General features: G+C 47.2%; 1 protein-coding gene and 1 long non-coding RNA gene across 2 annotated transcripts; both read right to left on the bottom strand.

Annotated features, from left to right (window-relative positions):
• Positions 1 to 41: 41 nt before the first annotated feature.
• On the bottom strand, positions 42 to 1,639 carry LOC144334329 (uncharacterized). Its single transcript, XR_013404073.1, has 2 exons — positions 1,245 to 1,639; positions 42 to 1,076 (listed from the first exon to the last, which is right to left on the bottom strand). It is a non-coding gene; the product is annotated as an uncharacterized LOC144334329 (long non-coding RNA).
• Positions 1,640 to 4,339: 2,700 nt separating this feature from the next.
• Positions 4,340 to 8,910, bottom strand: LOC718347 (folate receptor gamma-like). Its single transcript, XM_015115086.2, is given in 6 exon segments — positions 4,340 to 4,635; positions 4,741 to 4,876; positions 5,074 to 5,200; positions 5,202 to 5,254; positions 8,436 to 8,609; positions 8,788 to 8,910. Coding segments are annotated over 5 exon segments (729 nt in total). The 5' UTR covers positions 8,604 to 8,609; positions 8,788 to 8,910; the 3' UTR covers positions 4,340 to 4,390.
• Between the last annotated feature and the right edge of the window lie 6,742 nt (positions 8,911 to 15,652).

Here is a 15,652-nt window from a genome sequence, read left to right as displayed (position 1 = left end):
CTCTTGTCTTCAGTTATGTTGGCTTACAATCACAAGATATGTACATTTGGAAGGGAGAGCTTTATTTCTTTTGTCGGGTTGCAACCTACAAGCTAGGAATTGAAGTGAGGGTAGGACAGGGGTTTTACACTAAATGAGTTGGCTAAACATACATATTTAATAAGTTTTAAGATGATTTCTGAATATTCATGAGAGTTGCACACATGTGTACCAAAAAACATGTTAAATATGTCCCATATTCTCTTCGGGGTGGAGACATTAAAATGTGGTCGAATTAGGCTCTATATGTCAAAAGGTGAAACACAGGACCCAAAGAACTTTGTGTGCTGCCTCTGTAAACCAGCCAGAACTGGTCCATGGTGGAGAGTCATTGATCAGCAAGGAATGTTTTGTAAGTTGATCAGCTGTCATGTCAAAATCGGGAAAGGGAAAGGAGTCTGGCAGTTGGTTGAAGTTGAAATCAGTGAAGGAGTCTCCTGTTCTTGGTTTTCCAAGGCTGGTTTCTATTTAGGTCTTGGGAAAGAAGCCTGGTAACGGTTCATGAGGAAGCAGGTGTACTGAGGTATGAGTGACTTATCATCATGGCCAGGAAACTTAGATTTTAAAGTTTCTCCGGGGTCTCTTTGGCCAAGAGGTGTCCATTCAGTTGTTTGGAGGGCTGAGGATTGTATTTGTATTTCCCAGAGGGTTGAGTCCTCTGAAGACCCCAGCAGGTAGAGGCCTCTGGAACCCTCAGGCCTCTTTCCTTCTTTATACCCCAGTGCTGATTGGAGAAGGGCAGGCAGGTGTCTAGGAACACCTGAACATGGGAGCTCCTCTAGATGGAGCTCCTGCCCTCTCATCCTCTGCCCCTGGCCTGGGGGCTGATCATGAACTGAACTTTATGCCCCCTCCACTGCAGAAGTGAGACCTGCCCCCTGAGCCAGGCCCCCGGGCCATGAGGGGTTCAGAATAATACCAGCAAGTGGAAGGTTGCGTTGGAGATCAAGTTCAGTTCCTCTGGTAAGTCCTCACCACTTGTGGAGTCTCAGAGCCCTGCTCTGAAGGAGGTGGTGTTCCTATCTGGAGTCTGGGTGCTAGGACCAGCAGGGAGGGGCAGTCAGGCAGTCAGCTTGGACCAGTCCAGACAGTATCTGCCTGAGCTGGACGCTTAATACCACAAGGTTAACCATTGGCATTCCTTCTAACCCCAACCCAAAGATTGCCCTAGGACCAGGCAGATAACAGGAAGGTGTTTGACTCACCGAGGTAGAGACTCTGGGCTTCAGGAAGCAGGAGAGGGGCCTCAGACTGGGGAGGAGAGAACCCTGAGTTCTTCCCTGAGTGCCAGCCTATCACACATGCAATCTCACATCACTCATCTTCCCAGCTGCAGGAACTACTGATCTCAGTCTGATTCTAAGCCTGACTTCTTGCACCTAGCAGTTGCAGGTGAGAAGCTTTCTGAGGGGCCCACAGGGCACTGTCCTAAGGAATGCAGATCCAGTGTTTCTTCTTTGGCCTTAACTGCTGCCCACTCCCCTCATAACTCCTATCTCAGCCACCCTGGAATTCTGCTTGCACTTCTATTACCTCTAAGCCTTTGCACTTGCCGAGACCTGTCCATGGAATGCCATTCCCCGTGCTGTTTTGTGCTTGGCAAACATTATTCCTTTGGAAGCCTTCCCTGACCTCTTTGGGCTTCAGCAGAACAACACCACACTCTGTGCTTCCCTCTGTGAAAGCCTCATCTCCTTGTTCTAAGAGTCACTGGTTCTCAGAACTGTCTGTCCCCGCCAGACCTTGTAAGGAACTCAGTTCCCTTCCTGTCAGCTGAGACCAGCATGGGCCAGTGGACAGGATGCTCAGAAGGACTTGTTGACTGACAGAATGGATGCAGCGATTCCTTAACTTACTGAGCACATTCTCGGTGCCAGGCACTGACCCAGACCCTGGGGATGTAGCTTAAAATGACATAGACAAAACCCTGCTTTCAGGAGAGTATGTTTTGTTAGGGAAAAGGCAGACAACAAACACAGTAGACAAAAATCTGCACAAGGACACAGAATAATGTGATGAGAAATCAGCTGAGTGGCTTTGTTAGGTTGAGTGGTAAGAAGTCATTTTTGGGGGGAATTGTAGGTTGTGATCTAAGTGGCCACAAAGTGCTAGACTGCAGAGGATTAAAGAACGTTTCAGGCATGCAGAGAAAGAGTTGCTGGAGCAAAGACCCCCAACATGAGAAGTGTGACTGAAGCTCATTTGTGGGGGTGGTGTGGGAGAGATTTGGCTTGAGGGCTCAGAGGAGGGGCACAGTCTTCTGTGCTACTTTGAAGAAGTTTGGTTTTTACAGTTGATACCACTGAAAAGTATTGAAGGGTTGGTGAAAGAGCTGTAACATAGTAAGACATGTTTAGCTTTTGTTTTCCCTTTTTAAAAAAAGGTCCATCAGGTACTAGAACATGTCAGTGGAAGTGTGCTGATGAATAGAGTATCTCTAGTTCTCCAGTCTCTCCCTACAACATGTTTACTAGTTACAAAGGGGAAAGTGTAGTGGAGAAATGTGGCAGACACGATCTCAACCAAAAGATCAAAGTTAACGTCACCAGGAATAGGCAAACCCTTCACCACGTGCCTCCCGTTATGATGCACGGGACAACCATGTAGGGTATTCGTGCCCAAAATGCATAACCTCAATGAATCATGAGGAAACAGACAAACCCAAATGGAGGAGTATTCTACCAAATAACTGGCTTGTGGCTTTCAGCAATGTCAAGATCATAAAAGAACCCCATTCCTTCCAATGCCCGTCAGTAGGAGACTGAATTCAGTGTGATGTATACACAGAATGGATTATTACCCAGTAATTTAACATCTCAGTAGGTCAACATGGAAAGATCTCAGAACAATGGCAGATGAAAATTGCACTGAGCTGCCCTTTCCCCACCTGTAAGATGAGTAGAAAATCAAAGTTTGATGGCATAGTGGGTTGACAGGGTTGTGGAGAAACAGGCAGTCTCTCTCTCTTTTTTTTTTTTTTGAAACAGGTTCTTGCCCTGTCACCTGGGCTGGAGTGCAGTGGCATGATCATAGCTTACTGTAACCTCAACCTGCTGGGGCTCAAGCGATTCTCTCACCTCAGCCTCCCTAGTAGTTGGGACTACAGGTGCACACCACCATGCCCAGCTGATTTTTTTAGTTTTTTGTGGAGATGGGGTTTCACCATGTTGCCCAGGCTGATCTTGAACTCCTGGGTTCAAGAGATTCTCCTGCCTCAGCATCTCAAAGTGCTGAGATCACAGGCATGAGCCATCACACCCAGTGGAGAAAGAGGCACTCTTATACTTTGCTGGTGGGGGAGCCACATTGATACAACCTCCATAAAGTTGTAACTCTCAAAATTATATGTACTCTTGACCCAATAATCTTTTCTGGAATTTTTTTTTTTTTTTTTTTTTTTGAGATGGAGTCTCGCTCTGCCGCCCAGGCTGGAGTGCAGTGGCCGGATCTCAGCTCACTGCAAGCTCCGCCTCCCGGGTTCACGCCATTCTCCTGCTTCAGCCTCCCGAGTAGCTGGGACTACAGGCGCCCACCACCGCGCCCGGCTAGTTTTTTGTATTTTTTAGTAGAGACGGGGTTTCACCGTGTAAGCCAGGATGGTCTCGATCTCCTGACCTCGTGATCCGCCCGTCTCGGCCTCCCAAAGTGCTGGGATTACAGGCTTGAGCCACCGCGCCCGGCCCTTTTCTGGAATTTAAATGTAACGTTCCACTAAGTAAAAGATTGTTAATTGCAACATTAGTTGTCATTGTTTTTTAAAAAAGCAGGTCAGGCACAGTGACTCATGCCTATAATCCCAGCACTCTGGAACGCCAAGGAGGGAGTATTGTCTGGGCCCAGGAGTTCAAGACCAGCCTAGGCAACACAGCAAGATTCCTGTCTCAAATAACTAAAGAAATAAATAGATAGAAACAAGGTAAATGTTCATCACTGAGATCCTCCTCCCCACCAATATCTCCATCCAGCCTGTATCTAGTGAGTGAAGGGAAAAGAAACTCTCTTCCCAACTTGAATCCCAATAACTCATCAGCTAACTCTGACCTTCTTCTCTCTATCTGTGTCTTTCTCCATGTGTAGTGCTGGTGGGATGAGCTTGGCGTGAGGGGGAAGCCAGTGCAGGGATAAGAGACCCAAACTAAGGGATCAGATACCTGGATTCTAGCTCAACCTCCACACCCTGCTTCCCAGTGAACATCAGGCTAGTTCCAGCCCGATTTGGGGCCTGTCAATGGAAAAGATGAAGCAATGTGTCCCTCCAACCCACTCGTCCCCAGATTACAAGACACAAGACACATGTGGATTTGTCTAGTAGAATAGGTTGTCGGAAGAACCCCAGAGGACCCTTCTTGGATCAGGAACCAATAATCCCACGGGACGGGGCCCCAGCATTCATGGTCGCAGCATAGAACTTGGCCACCTCCTCATTGGCGTTGCCCTGGGCTGAGTCAAACCACATCTGGATGCAGCGGCCGCTCCCTCCACTGTAGTTACTGACCTTGAAGGAGTGGCTCCAGAGGCCTTCACAAAGGGCGGCTGGAGTGGGGAAGTAGGACTCAAAGGTGCGGCAGAGGGCCCGGGCCGGACACTCATTAATCCCTGAGGGAGGAGAACATAAGACCCTGAGCTTCTGGGCCAGACTGCACCCCTCCCAACCCTAAAGCCCCACTCCCACTCCTCATCTCGTCTCCTCCCGGCCCTCACCTGAGGTCCAATTCCAGCCTTTGTGCCAGTTGCTTTTGCAGGTGTAGGAGGTGCGACAGTCCTCCCACCATCGCTCACAGTCCTCTTTGCACAGGGGCACATTCAGGATGCGCTCTTTGCGCCAGCTCTGGTTGACCTGAGTGGGGAGGAGACGGAACGCTCCTGTCAGCCACATATCTCAGCAGCTTTATCCTCGAAGGGGACCAGAGCTGTGGGAGGGGGCAGAGCATCCACCACCCTCAGACCTGAATTCCTGGACCAAGCCCTCCCTGCAAGTGGCTGGCAGGCTCTGCTCTTTGCTGAGGCTCATGTTTATGGGAATGGCACACATACCTGCCAGATCCAGGGCCCCAAGTTGGGTGAGCACTCATAGAGACAGGCATCCTGGATAAAGTGGCGCTTGCAGGCGGGCTCCATCTTACCACAGTGGTCCCAGTTAAAGTTGTACAGTTTAAAGTTGCAGCTCCTGGCTGGTGTTGGCCGTGCAGCAGGCATTCTTCTTCCAGGGACTGCACTGGGTGAGGAAGACACAGGACTAAATCTCTCCCCACCACAGCCATCTCCTCCATATTCTGGCTCCTCTGCCCCAGGTAGGTCATCCAGAGAAACACTTCCTGGGGAGGGCCCTTGAAGAGGGCCCTTGAGGAGCCCCCACCTGGGGACAGAGGCAGTTACAGTATTGGTGCTTTTCCTTCTATTTATTCATTTATTTATTTATTCGAGACAGGATCTTGCTCTGTTGACCAGGCTGGAGTGCAGTGGTGTGATCATAGCTCACTGCAGCCTCAACATCCTGGGCTCAAATAATCCTCCCACCTCAGCCTCCCGAGGAGCTGGGATTCAGGCACATGCCACTATGCCTGGCTAATATAAACTATTTTTGTAGAGGTGGGGTGTCACTATGTTGCCTAGGCTGGTGTCAAACTCCTTGGCTCATGTCAGCTTCCAAAAATACTAAGATTATAGGCGTGAGCCACCATGCTTACTTAATTTTGGCTTTTAAGAGAAGGTAATACAGGGGATATAGGAGATGAGGTGGAGCCACTGTCTGGAAGAGTAATTACTAGTAGTACAGCTCTTAACGGTTTAAAAAGTTATTTCATGTTATTAAACTAACTTGTTTTTGAGACAGAGTTTTGCTCTTGTTGCCCAGGCTGGAGTGCAGTGGCATGATCTTGGCTCACTGCAACTTCCACTTCCCGGGTTCAAGCAATTCTCCTGCCTCAGCCTCCCAAGTAGCTGGGATTACAGGCACGCATCACCATGCCCAGCTAATTTTGTATTTTTAGTAGAGACGGGGTTTCACCATGTTTGCCAGGTTGGTCTCGAACTCATGACCTCAGGTGATCCACCCACCTTGGCCTCCCAAAGTGCTGGGATTACAGGCATGAGCCACCACGTCCGGTCTATTTCATGTTATTCAGCTTATTTCTATTATTCATTTTGCATCCAGCCAATATTAACTGAGTGCTTATTATACATCAGGCACTGTACTAGGTCCTAGGAATACCACAGTGAAGAAAACCAGTAACATCTCTACCCTCAGGGAGGGTATGGTTTTAGTGGGTGGGTGGGCTGTATATAGAAGGGAGACAAAGAACACTCAGGTATAGAACACCATAGGTGCAAAGTCCCCAAGGCTTTTGTGCTTTATTCTCTCAACGACCCAGTATGAATCCTTACCCCCATTTTTTTTGTTTTGTTTTGTCTTGTTTTGTTTTTGAGACAGAGTCTTGCTCTGTGCCCCAGGCTGGAGTGCAGTGGCGTGATCTCAGCTCACTGCAAGCTCCGCCCCCCGGGTTCATGCCATTCTCCTGCCTCAGCCTCCCGAGGAGCTGGGACTACAGGCGCCTGCCACCACACCCGGCTAGTTTTTTGTATTTTTTTAGTAGAGACGGGGTTTCACCGTGTTAGCCAGGATGGTCTCGATCTCCTGACCTTGTGATCCGCCCGCCTCGGCCTCCCAAAGTGCTGGGATTACAGGCTTGAGCCACCGCGCCCGGCCCCATTTTTACAGAGTTTAAGTAAGCTACACCCAGGGTAAATAGTGAAGTTAAGATTTAAGGAGGCGGGCAGATCACCTGAGGTTAGGAGTTCGAGACCAGCCTGACCAACATAGAGAAGCCCTGTCTCTACTAAAAATACCCAAAAAATTAGCTGGGCACAGTAGCAGTCGCCTGTAATCTCAGCTACTCAGGAGGCAGAGGCAGGAGAATCACTTGAACCCAGGAGGCGGAGGTTGCAGTGAGCCAAGATCATGCCCTTGCACTCCAGCCTGGGCAACAACAGTGAAACTCCATCTCAAAAAAAAAAAAAAAAATTTTTTTTTAACTGAGGACAGGGAGGAGAAGAACCTGGCCCAGGTTGTGTGGTGGGTGGAGGTCAAGGGGCTGGTCTGGCTCTCCCAGGGTCTGGAGGTCCAGGTGGGGAGACTCTAGATAGATCCAGAGAGTGGTGCAGAATGGAGGAGCTGTAGCCTGCATGTGGGTCTGAACCTAGATTTGACTAAATGTGGAAAAGGCAATCCTAGAAAGGTAAATACAAGGCAGGTAAGATAAGCAGAAATGGTGGAGGTTTCTCTTTGGAAATCACTCTAGGTCAGGACTCAGAAAACCTGAGAAATCATGAATCAATTGCTTAAATTTTCTGGGATGAACCCTCGCACCTAGGGTCAAGTGATGGCAGAGGCGTGACAGGTCTGAGCACCCAGGAGAAACAGTAAAGAAATCCATGGGAGTCGAGCCAGATCTACCCATCTCCCACACCCTGGCCCACGCCCAGTGCGGGCTGACACAGAACATGCTTTCCTGCCGGCCTGACTTCACACTTGCTTTTCCTTGGATGTCCCAACTCCTGGTCTTCCTGCAAGACCCTTGCACATCATGGGTCTTGGGGTTTGGCAGACATGGGTCTTGCCTGTCAGGGTCAAGGGTTGCTGCCTCCAAAAGAGTTACTGAGTACAATGAGAAGAACTCCATTGCTATAGTAGGGGCTCAACAAATATCATCACTCTCATATAGCTCATGGCCTTGAGAATGATAGTCATCTGTCTCTCTCAAAGGTCTACATCCACACCATTTCCTGGCAAGGAGGATGTGCTCTAGAATGTTCTGAAAAGCAAATGAAGTGGTGGGCACAGAGTTTCCGTTTCAGTTTTGGTGGATGAAAGAGGTCAGGAGATGGATGGTGGTGACAGTTGCACAACCACATAAGCATACTTAATACCACTGAACCATACAGTTAAAAATGGCTCAAATGGAAAAATGTATGTTATGTATTTGGGTGTTTTTTTTTTAACCCCGATTTAAAAATAAGCAAATGGAATATTGGGAATGACTCAGATGTTATGGGGCTTTCAGACTGTCCTCTCTTCGCTTTAACCCACAGATTGTGTCCCTGCCACAGTCTCTCCCTGCGCACATTCGCAGCCCTCTGGGAATGTGAACCCTTGTAGGGAGCAGGCCAGGAGACCAGAATAATAAAATATAGGCACTCTCCTGAGCCTGAAGTTCAAATTGGAGCTCATATTCCCCGAGCTGCCTCAGTGGCCTCACCTGTGGCATGGTGGCCCCGGCCGCCCCTCCCCTTCCTTGTCGGCAGCGGCACCCTGGGTTCTGAGGACACTGGACCTGCCATTGCTCATGCCGTCACCCTCTGACCTGTGTGCATGCTGTCCTCCACCAGGCTGCCCTCACCTGGCCATACAGTTCGTCCTCGGGACTGGGCTGTGCCTTGTGGTGCTTGGCGTTCATGCAGACGTTGAGCAGGTCCGTCCTGGCCCGCGAACTCCTGGGCTGGGCACTCCTCGAAGCAGTCACCAAAGCCAGAAGCAGCAGCTGCATCATCTGCCAGGCCATGTCCATCTATTCCTGCCAGAGAGCCACAGTCAGAGGTGGACAAGGCCTGAGGGAGGGGTAGCAGCCACGAGAGTGTGTACTGTCCCCTTCCCAGGCCCAGATCTCTGCCCTCCCCACCCCGCATCCACCACAGGGCAGCTGAGCCAAGACACGCGCTGCCTGTAGAGGTGAGAGGGAGCCCTTCCCTGACCTGGAGGCAGGACCCTCCTCCTGCTTCCCACCAACAGCACTCTAGGTCCAGGCTCTGGCACCAGCTTGCTCTGTGATCACTTAGGGAACCACCGCCCTTATGGACTTCCCCTCTTGGATTTCTCCAGTGTTTTATGCAATTCTTTTCAAATTTGCACAAGGAGGAAACACAGGTGGTGGCCTGCTGATGCAAGAGTGAGACTCTAGACAGCCTCAGGCTTCTGCTTCCTCAGCCCGTCCTCTTACCCCAGGGCAGCTGAGGTTTAGATGCCCAGGGAAGCTGAGATGGGGACAGCAAAGGCCATGGAGCTGTCAGCTATTGTTCATGGTCCCAGAGCAGATGCTGTGGGAGGCAAAGGGATGGGGGCAATCACACCTCACCACTCACCCCTCCTGGGTCTTGGGAAATTACCCAGGCAGAAGCAGGCTCAGAGGTTGGGGGAGGCCAACAGGTCAGTGGCAAATGGAGGAGGGGGCTGAGCAAGAACAGATGGTGGTTGGTCAGTGGAGGCAAAGACAGCAGAGAGCCCAGCCTCCCAGGAGATGGAGGTGCTATCTCACCTCCCATCTCTCATCCCCACTTTTCCCTCCGTCCTGTTGCAGGGCCTTACCTCTGTTCTCAGCCCACCTGGGAAGGTGGAGTCTCTCCCACCTCCCCACCTACTTTATAACCCCATCCTGCCTGCTTGGTTAGACCCTCTGTTAGGGAAGGTGCACAAGGCTTTGTCTAGGAGACAGCTCAATTGTCTTTCAATAAGGACCCAGTTAAATTATGGTACATCTACCCCGTGGAATTTAATGTGGTAACAAAGAAAGAGGAAGCTCCTAATGTACAAATATGGAAAAACCTCCAAGCGCATTGTTAAGTGGAAAAAGAAAGGTGCAGAAAAATGCTATGCAAAAAAAAAAAAATTCTGTGTAAAAAAGCAGTAAGAATGTCTGTGTTGACTGGGTGTGGTGGCTCACGCCTGTAATCCCAGCACTTTGGGAGACCAAGGCAGGCAGATCTTTTTTTTTTTTTTTTTTGAGACAGAGTCTCGATCTGTTGCCCAGGCTGAAGTGTAGTGGTGTGATCTCCGCTCACTGCAAGCAGCAGGTGGATCATTTGAGGTCAGGAGTTCGACATCAGCCTGGTCAATATGGTAAAACCCCATCTCCACTAAAAATACAAAAATTAGCTGAGTGTGGTGTCACATGCCTCTAATCCCAGCTACTCAGTAGGCTGAGATGGGAGAATCACTTGAACCTGGGAGGAGTTTGCAGTGAGCCAAGATCACACCACCGCACTCCAGCCTGGATAACAGAACATGACTCTGTCATTAAAAAAAAAAAGAATATCTGTGTTTGCAGGTGAAAATTCTGTGGCAAGGTGTGAAAAGAAATTAATAACTTTGGCCGGGCGCGGTGGCTCAAGCCTGTAATCCCAGCACTTTGGGAGGCCGAGACGGGCGGATCACGAGGTCAGGAGTTCGAGACCATCTTGGCTAACACGGTGAAACCCTGTCTCTACTAAAAAATACAAAAAACTAGCCGGGCGAGGTGGTGGGCGCCTGTAGTCCCGGCTACTCGGGAGGCTGAGGCAGGAGAATGGCGTAAAAACCCGGGAGGCAGAGCTTGCAGTGAGCTGAGATCCGGCCACTGCACTCCAGCCTGGGCGACACAGCGAGACTCCGTCTCAAAAAAAAAAAAAAAAAGAAATTAATAACTTGGTCACCTGGCAGAAGAGAACAGGATTAGGCATGAGACTTTTGTCTGTAAACCTTTCCACATTGTTTTGATTTTTGGACCATGTGACTATAAATCTTATTTAAATATATATAGGTATGTGTGCATACATACATAAATATACCAAGTATGAAGCGAAAATACTAAGACACAGAATGACTTCTCTGACTTGATAATATTTATGTAAATTTTGATAACACTAGAATGTGTACAATGGTACATTTAAGTTAAGGATGCTATTCATGTGCTTGCAAAAGTATGAACATGAAGCCACCAAGGGTTCTGGTCCCTGGACATACGTCCAGTAAATTCGATGCACTTACACCACATGTATCCCATTTCTGTGCACAAATGGTAGCATACTGTTCTGTACTTTGCTTTTTTGGGTAGTTTCACTATAAATTTATTCTTCTTTTGACAAAAAACAAAAACTTCATGAACTCAAGTTATCCACAATTGCACACTTGAGTATTACTGTACATCTGATATTAGATGTACAGTAATACTCAATAACTAAAGTTATTTCTTTATGCTTCATAGGGTCCCAACTTAAAACTCTTTCATTAGCCAATATAAAAAAAGTTAGCTGGCTGGGTGTGGTGCCTTATGCCTGTAATCCCAGCGTTTTGGGAGGCCAAGGTGGATGGATTCCAGGAGTTCGAGACCACCTGGGCAACAGAGGGAGACCTCATCTGCACACAAAAATACAAAAATTAGCCAGGTGTGGTGATACAAGCCTGTAGTTTCAGCCATTTGGGAGGGTGAGCTGGGAGGATTGCTTGAGCCCTAGAGGTCGAGGCTGCAGTGAGCTGTGATGGCACCACTGCACTCCAGTCTGGGTGTCAGAGTGAGAAACTGTCTCAAACAAACAAACAAAACAAAACAAAAGAAGAGAGAGAGAAAGAAAGAGAGAGAGAGAGAAGGAAGGAAGGAAGGAAGGAAGGAAGGGAGGGAGGGAGGGAGGGAGGGAGGGATGGAGGGAGGGAGGGAGGAAGGAAAGAAAGAAAAGAGAGCTTCATGTTTTCAAGATAAAAGTGCCTAATCCTTGGTTTGTATTTCTCCAACACTCTTTCAGGCAGTAGAATTGCTACTAACCTGGGAAGATGACTGGCACTGCTCCTATGTTTTTCTTATGTAGTGTGAAGTGATGTTTTCCCATTATGATGTTGGGAACATCTCCAGTACTGTTATCATTTACTCGGCTAGTAGAAAGCTTCTCCTAAGGCAGAGCCTGTGTTTTCAGTCTGGCCTCAGTATCTATTCCTGCTACAGGTGAGTCTGAGGTGACGAGACCAGTGTCTAGTTATGAAGCCCCTGCCTCCCCAGGGCTCCATCATGGATGAGTCCTGCACCATATTCAGCAGTCCTCTGCCCTCCCTCCATTGCACCCACCTGTGACTTTTCTCTTCTTTTCAATACCCTCCCCCAACAACCTCTGCCAGTGACTTTGAATGTGTTGTGGGGGTCTTTGCAGAAGAATTGCCCGACTGAGTTTTGCCCAGATTCCTGACTCACAACATCTTGGAATATAATAAAATAGTTATTGTTTCAAGCAACTATGTGTATTTGATTTTTTTTTTTTTTTTTTTTTTGAGACAGAGTCTCGCTCTGTCGCCCAGGCTGGAGTGCTGTGGCCGGATCTCAGCTCACTGCAAGCTCCGCCTCCCGGGTTCCCGCCATTCTCCTGCCTCAGCCTCCCAAGTAGCTGGGACTACAGGCGCCACCTCGCCCAGCTAGTTTTTTGTATTTTTTTAGTAGAGACGGGGTTTCACCGTGTTAGCCAGGATGGTCTCGATCTCCTGACCTCGTGATCCGCCCATCTCGGCCTCCCAAAGTGCTGGGATTACAGGCTTGAGCCACCGCTCCCTACCGTGTATTTGATTTTTTAAACTTTTTGTTTTGAAATAATTTTAGACTTGCAGAAAAACTGCAAAAAATCATCAAAAGATTTCCCATATGTTTTCATGCAACTTCCCCAAATGTTGACATCTTATGTAACCAAAGCCCAGTTACTTAAAAAATCAGGAAATTAATATTGAGGCAATACTGTTAACTAATCTACAAGCTTTATCCCCTTTACACCAGTTTCCCCACCAATGTCCTTTCTCTGATCCAGGATTCAGTCCATGATTCCAGGTTGCATTTAGTTGTCATGTCCCCTCAGTCTCCTCCAATTTGTGACAGTTCCTCAATGTCTGTCTTTGTCTTTTATGACCTTGACACTTTCGGAGAATTACTGGTCAGTTATTTTGCAGAATGTCCCTCAATTTGGGTTTGTCTGCATTTTCTTGTAATTAGCTGGAGATTATGCATTTTGGCAAGAAAATTAGAGAGGAGAGGTGCTTTTGTCAGTGCATCATATCAAGGGGTACATGATGAGGGTTGCTACATCTTATTGCTGGTAATTATTGGGTTAAAGAGATTTCCTTACCATATAATTGTTAGTTTCCCTTTGTTAGTAATCCTACCTTGTAGGGAGACACTCTGAGACTATGTGAATATCCTTTTCATATTTTCATCCACTTAGTTTAACGTTGCCTGCAGCAATACACCACAAAATTATGGAATGATTTGTTATGCAGCAACAGACAACTAGTAAACCCATGAGAGTTAGTAGTGTGTTTCTTAAACTCTGAGGAAACAATTTGGCTTATAACCTTAGTTTAGCCACACAGCAGTTACTCTTACTACAACAAAACTGCCAGGAAAAAACAGAGTACTAATCACATTAATCTTTAAATGAAATCAATTATAAAAGTGAGTAGTTATAATAGTTAAACCTACTTTACCCTCTGTGAACATTCTGCATGATGGACTTGAGACAGTGGACTGAATAATTGCTCAGGAAATCAGCACTACCTCAGTTACTTTCTGATGGGTCCTTTTAATACAGTAAACAGAAGATTTCATAGACAGAAATACTGGCTCTTCAAGGCTTCTTCAATCATGAGGATGTTTCTGAGAAGCTTCTGAGCACATACTTCTATGGAAGATGATCACAGATCTGAGGTCTTTGCACTTCATAATTATTCTGTCAACCACAGTCATATTAATCCCCACTCTGCACACCTATCAGTAGCACTAGGACCTAAACCACTATGCCCGCAGGGTCCAAAAAGAAAGAGGTATGTCCTCAACCAATGACTTTCTGATACTTATAGACTTCATAAAATTCATGCCTTCCAATCCCAGACTCCACTATCATGGCCAAGGCCAGATCTGGTTGACTTGCCAATGGTGCTAAAGACTCTGCTAAAGATTCTGGTGAATGCCAAGGCCAGCCTTCATCCAAGTGACCAGAATACCTTTAATGAATGCCTGGTTTTCAGTAGCCTCTACATAAAAGGCACACTGATTTGCTATACCTACAACTATAGCTGTTGGCTTTTTGCTTGTTTTGACCCGAAACTTAATCATGGGCATGGCCTCTCTTTAAGGCTTTCTATCTCAGGTACCAACAATGATAGCAAGAACAAAGTGCCTGTTCACTATATCAAAGATCAGATGGTTATCCGAGTCCAGCATCTAGGTGCACGGAGCCCCCAAGGAGTCCAGGCAACTGTTGAGGGTAGATGGGCCAATCTTTATTTTACCTTATTTTTTATTTTTTGGAGACAAGTCACTCTTGTCACCCCAGCTAAAGTGCAGTGGCACTATCATGGCTCACTGCAGCCTCAACCTCCCTGAGTATCTGGGACTACAGGCACGCACCACGACACCCAGCTAGTTTTTGTATTTTTGTAGAGAGGAGGTTTCGCTGTGTTGCCCGGGCTGGTCTGCAACTCTTGGGCGCGAACAATCCTCCAACCTAGGCCTCCCAAAATACTGGGACTACAGGAGTGAGCCACCATGCCTGGCCAAGATGGGCCAATCTTGAGTCTTGCCCAAATTCCTGACTCACAAAATCTTGAAGTATAATTAAATAAGTATTGTGTTTTTGTTTTGTTTTATTTTGTTTGGTTTGGTTTTGTTTTGAGACAGAGTCTTGCTCTGTCCCCCAGGTTGGAGTGCAGTGGCACGATCTCAGCTCACTGCAGCCTCCGCTTTCTGGGTTCCAGTGATTCTCTTGCCTCAGCCTCCCAGGTAGCTGGGATTACAGGCACGTGCCACCATGCCCAGCTAATTTCTGTATTTTTAGTAGAGACTGGGATTCACCATGTTGGCCAGGCTGGTCTCGAACTCCCAACCTCAGGTTATCTGGCGGCTTCGGCCTCCCAAATTGCTAGGATTACAGGCATGAGCCACTGCATCCAGCCTAATTGGTATTGTTTTAAGCCACCAAGTTTATTTGATTTTTTTAACTTAGTGTTTGGAAATAATTTCAGACTTAACAGAAAAATTGCAAAAGTAGTAAAGAGGTTTCCCATATGTTTTCATCCAGTTTCCCCAATTGTTGGCATCTGACATAACCAAAGCCCAATTACTTAAAAAATCAGGAAACTAACATTGAGGGAATACTTTTAACTAATCTACAAACTTTATTCTTTTTCATCAGTATCCCCACTAATGTTCTTTCTCTGGATGCCATGGCACCAATCCTCAGGAAGAAGAATACCCCCTAATTCCCTTACACTTTGATTTCTTTTCTTTTTTCTTTTTCTTTTTGACAGGGTCTCTCTCTGTCACCCAGGCTGGAGTGCAGTGGCATAATCATAGGTCATAGCAGCCTTGACGTCTTGGGCTCAAGTGATCCTCCCACCTCAGCTTCCCAAAGTGCTAGAATTACAGGCATGAGCCACTGTGCCCAGTTCACTTTGCTTGCTTTACTTAACAGAATGTACTATATAGATGGTCCCTTATCTGTGTACATAGATCTATATGATTCTATTTCATTATTCTATTGAATTTAAGTGGCTTCTTGTATTTCACTGTTATAGTCAATGCTGCAGGGAATGTCCTTGTATAATCGTCCACCTTTGTATATAAGAACATATCTAGTGGAGGGGGAATGTAAAATAGTTCAGATGCTGTGAAAAAAAATTAAATATAGAATTACCATATGATCCAGCAATTCCTCTTGTGGGCATACACCCAAAAGAATTGAAAGCAGGGATGCAAACAGCTATCTGTGCAGTCATATTCACAGCAGCATTATTCATGATAGCCAAAAGTTGAAAGCAACCCAAGTGTCCAGATAAATG

This window comes from Macaca mulatta, chromosome 14 (assembly GCF_049350105.2).
Source record: "Macaca mulatta isolate MMU2019108-1 chromosome 14, T2T-MMU8v2.0, whole genome shotgun sequence".
Classification (NCBI taxonomy): Eukaryota; Metazoa; Chordata; class Mammalia; order Primates; family Cercopithecidae; genus Macaca; species Macaca mulatta.
This window is presented reverse-complemented; position numbering and strand designations above follow the sequence as displayed.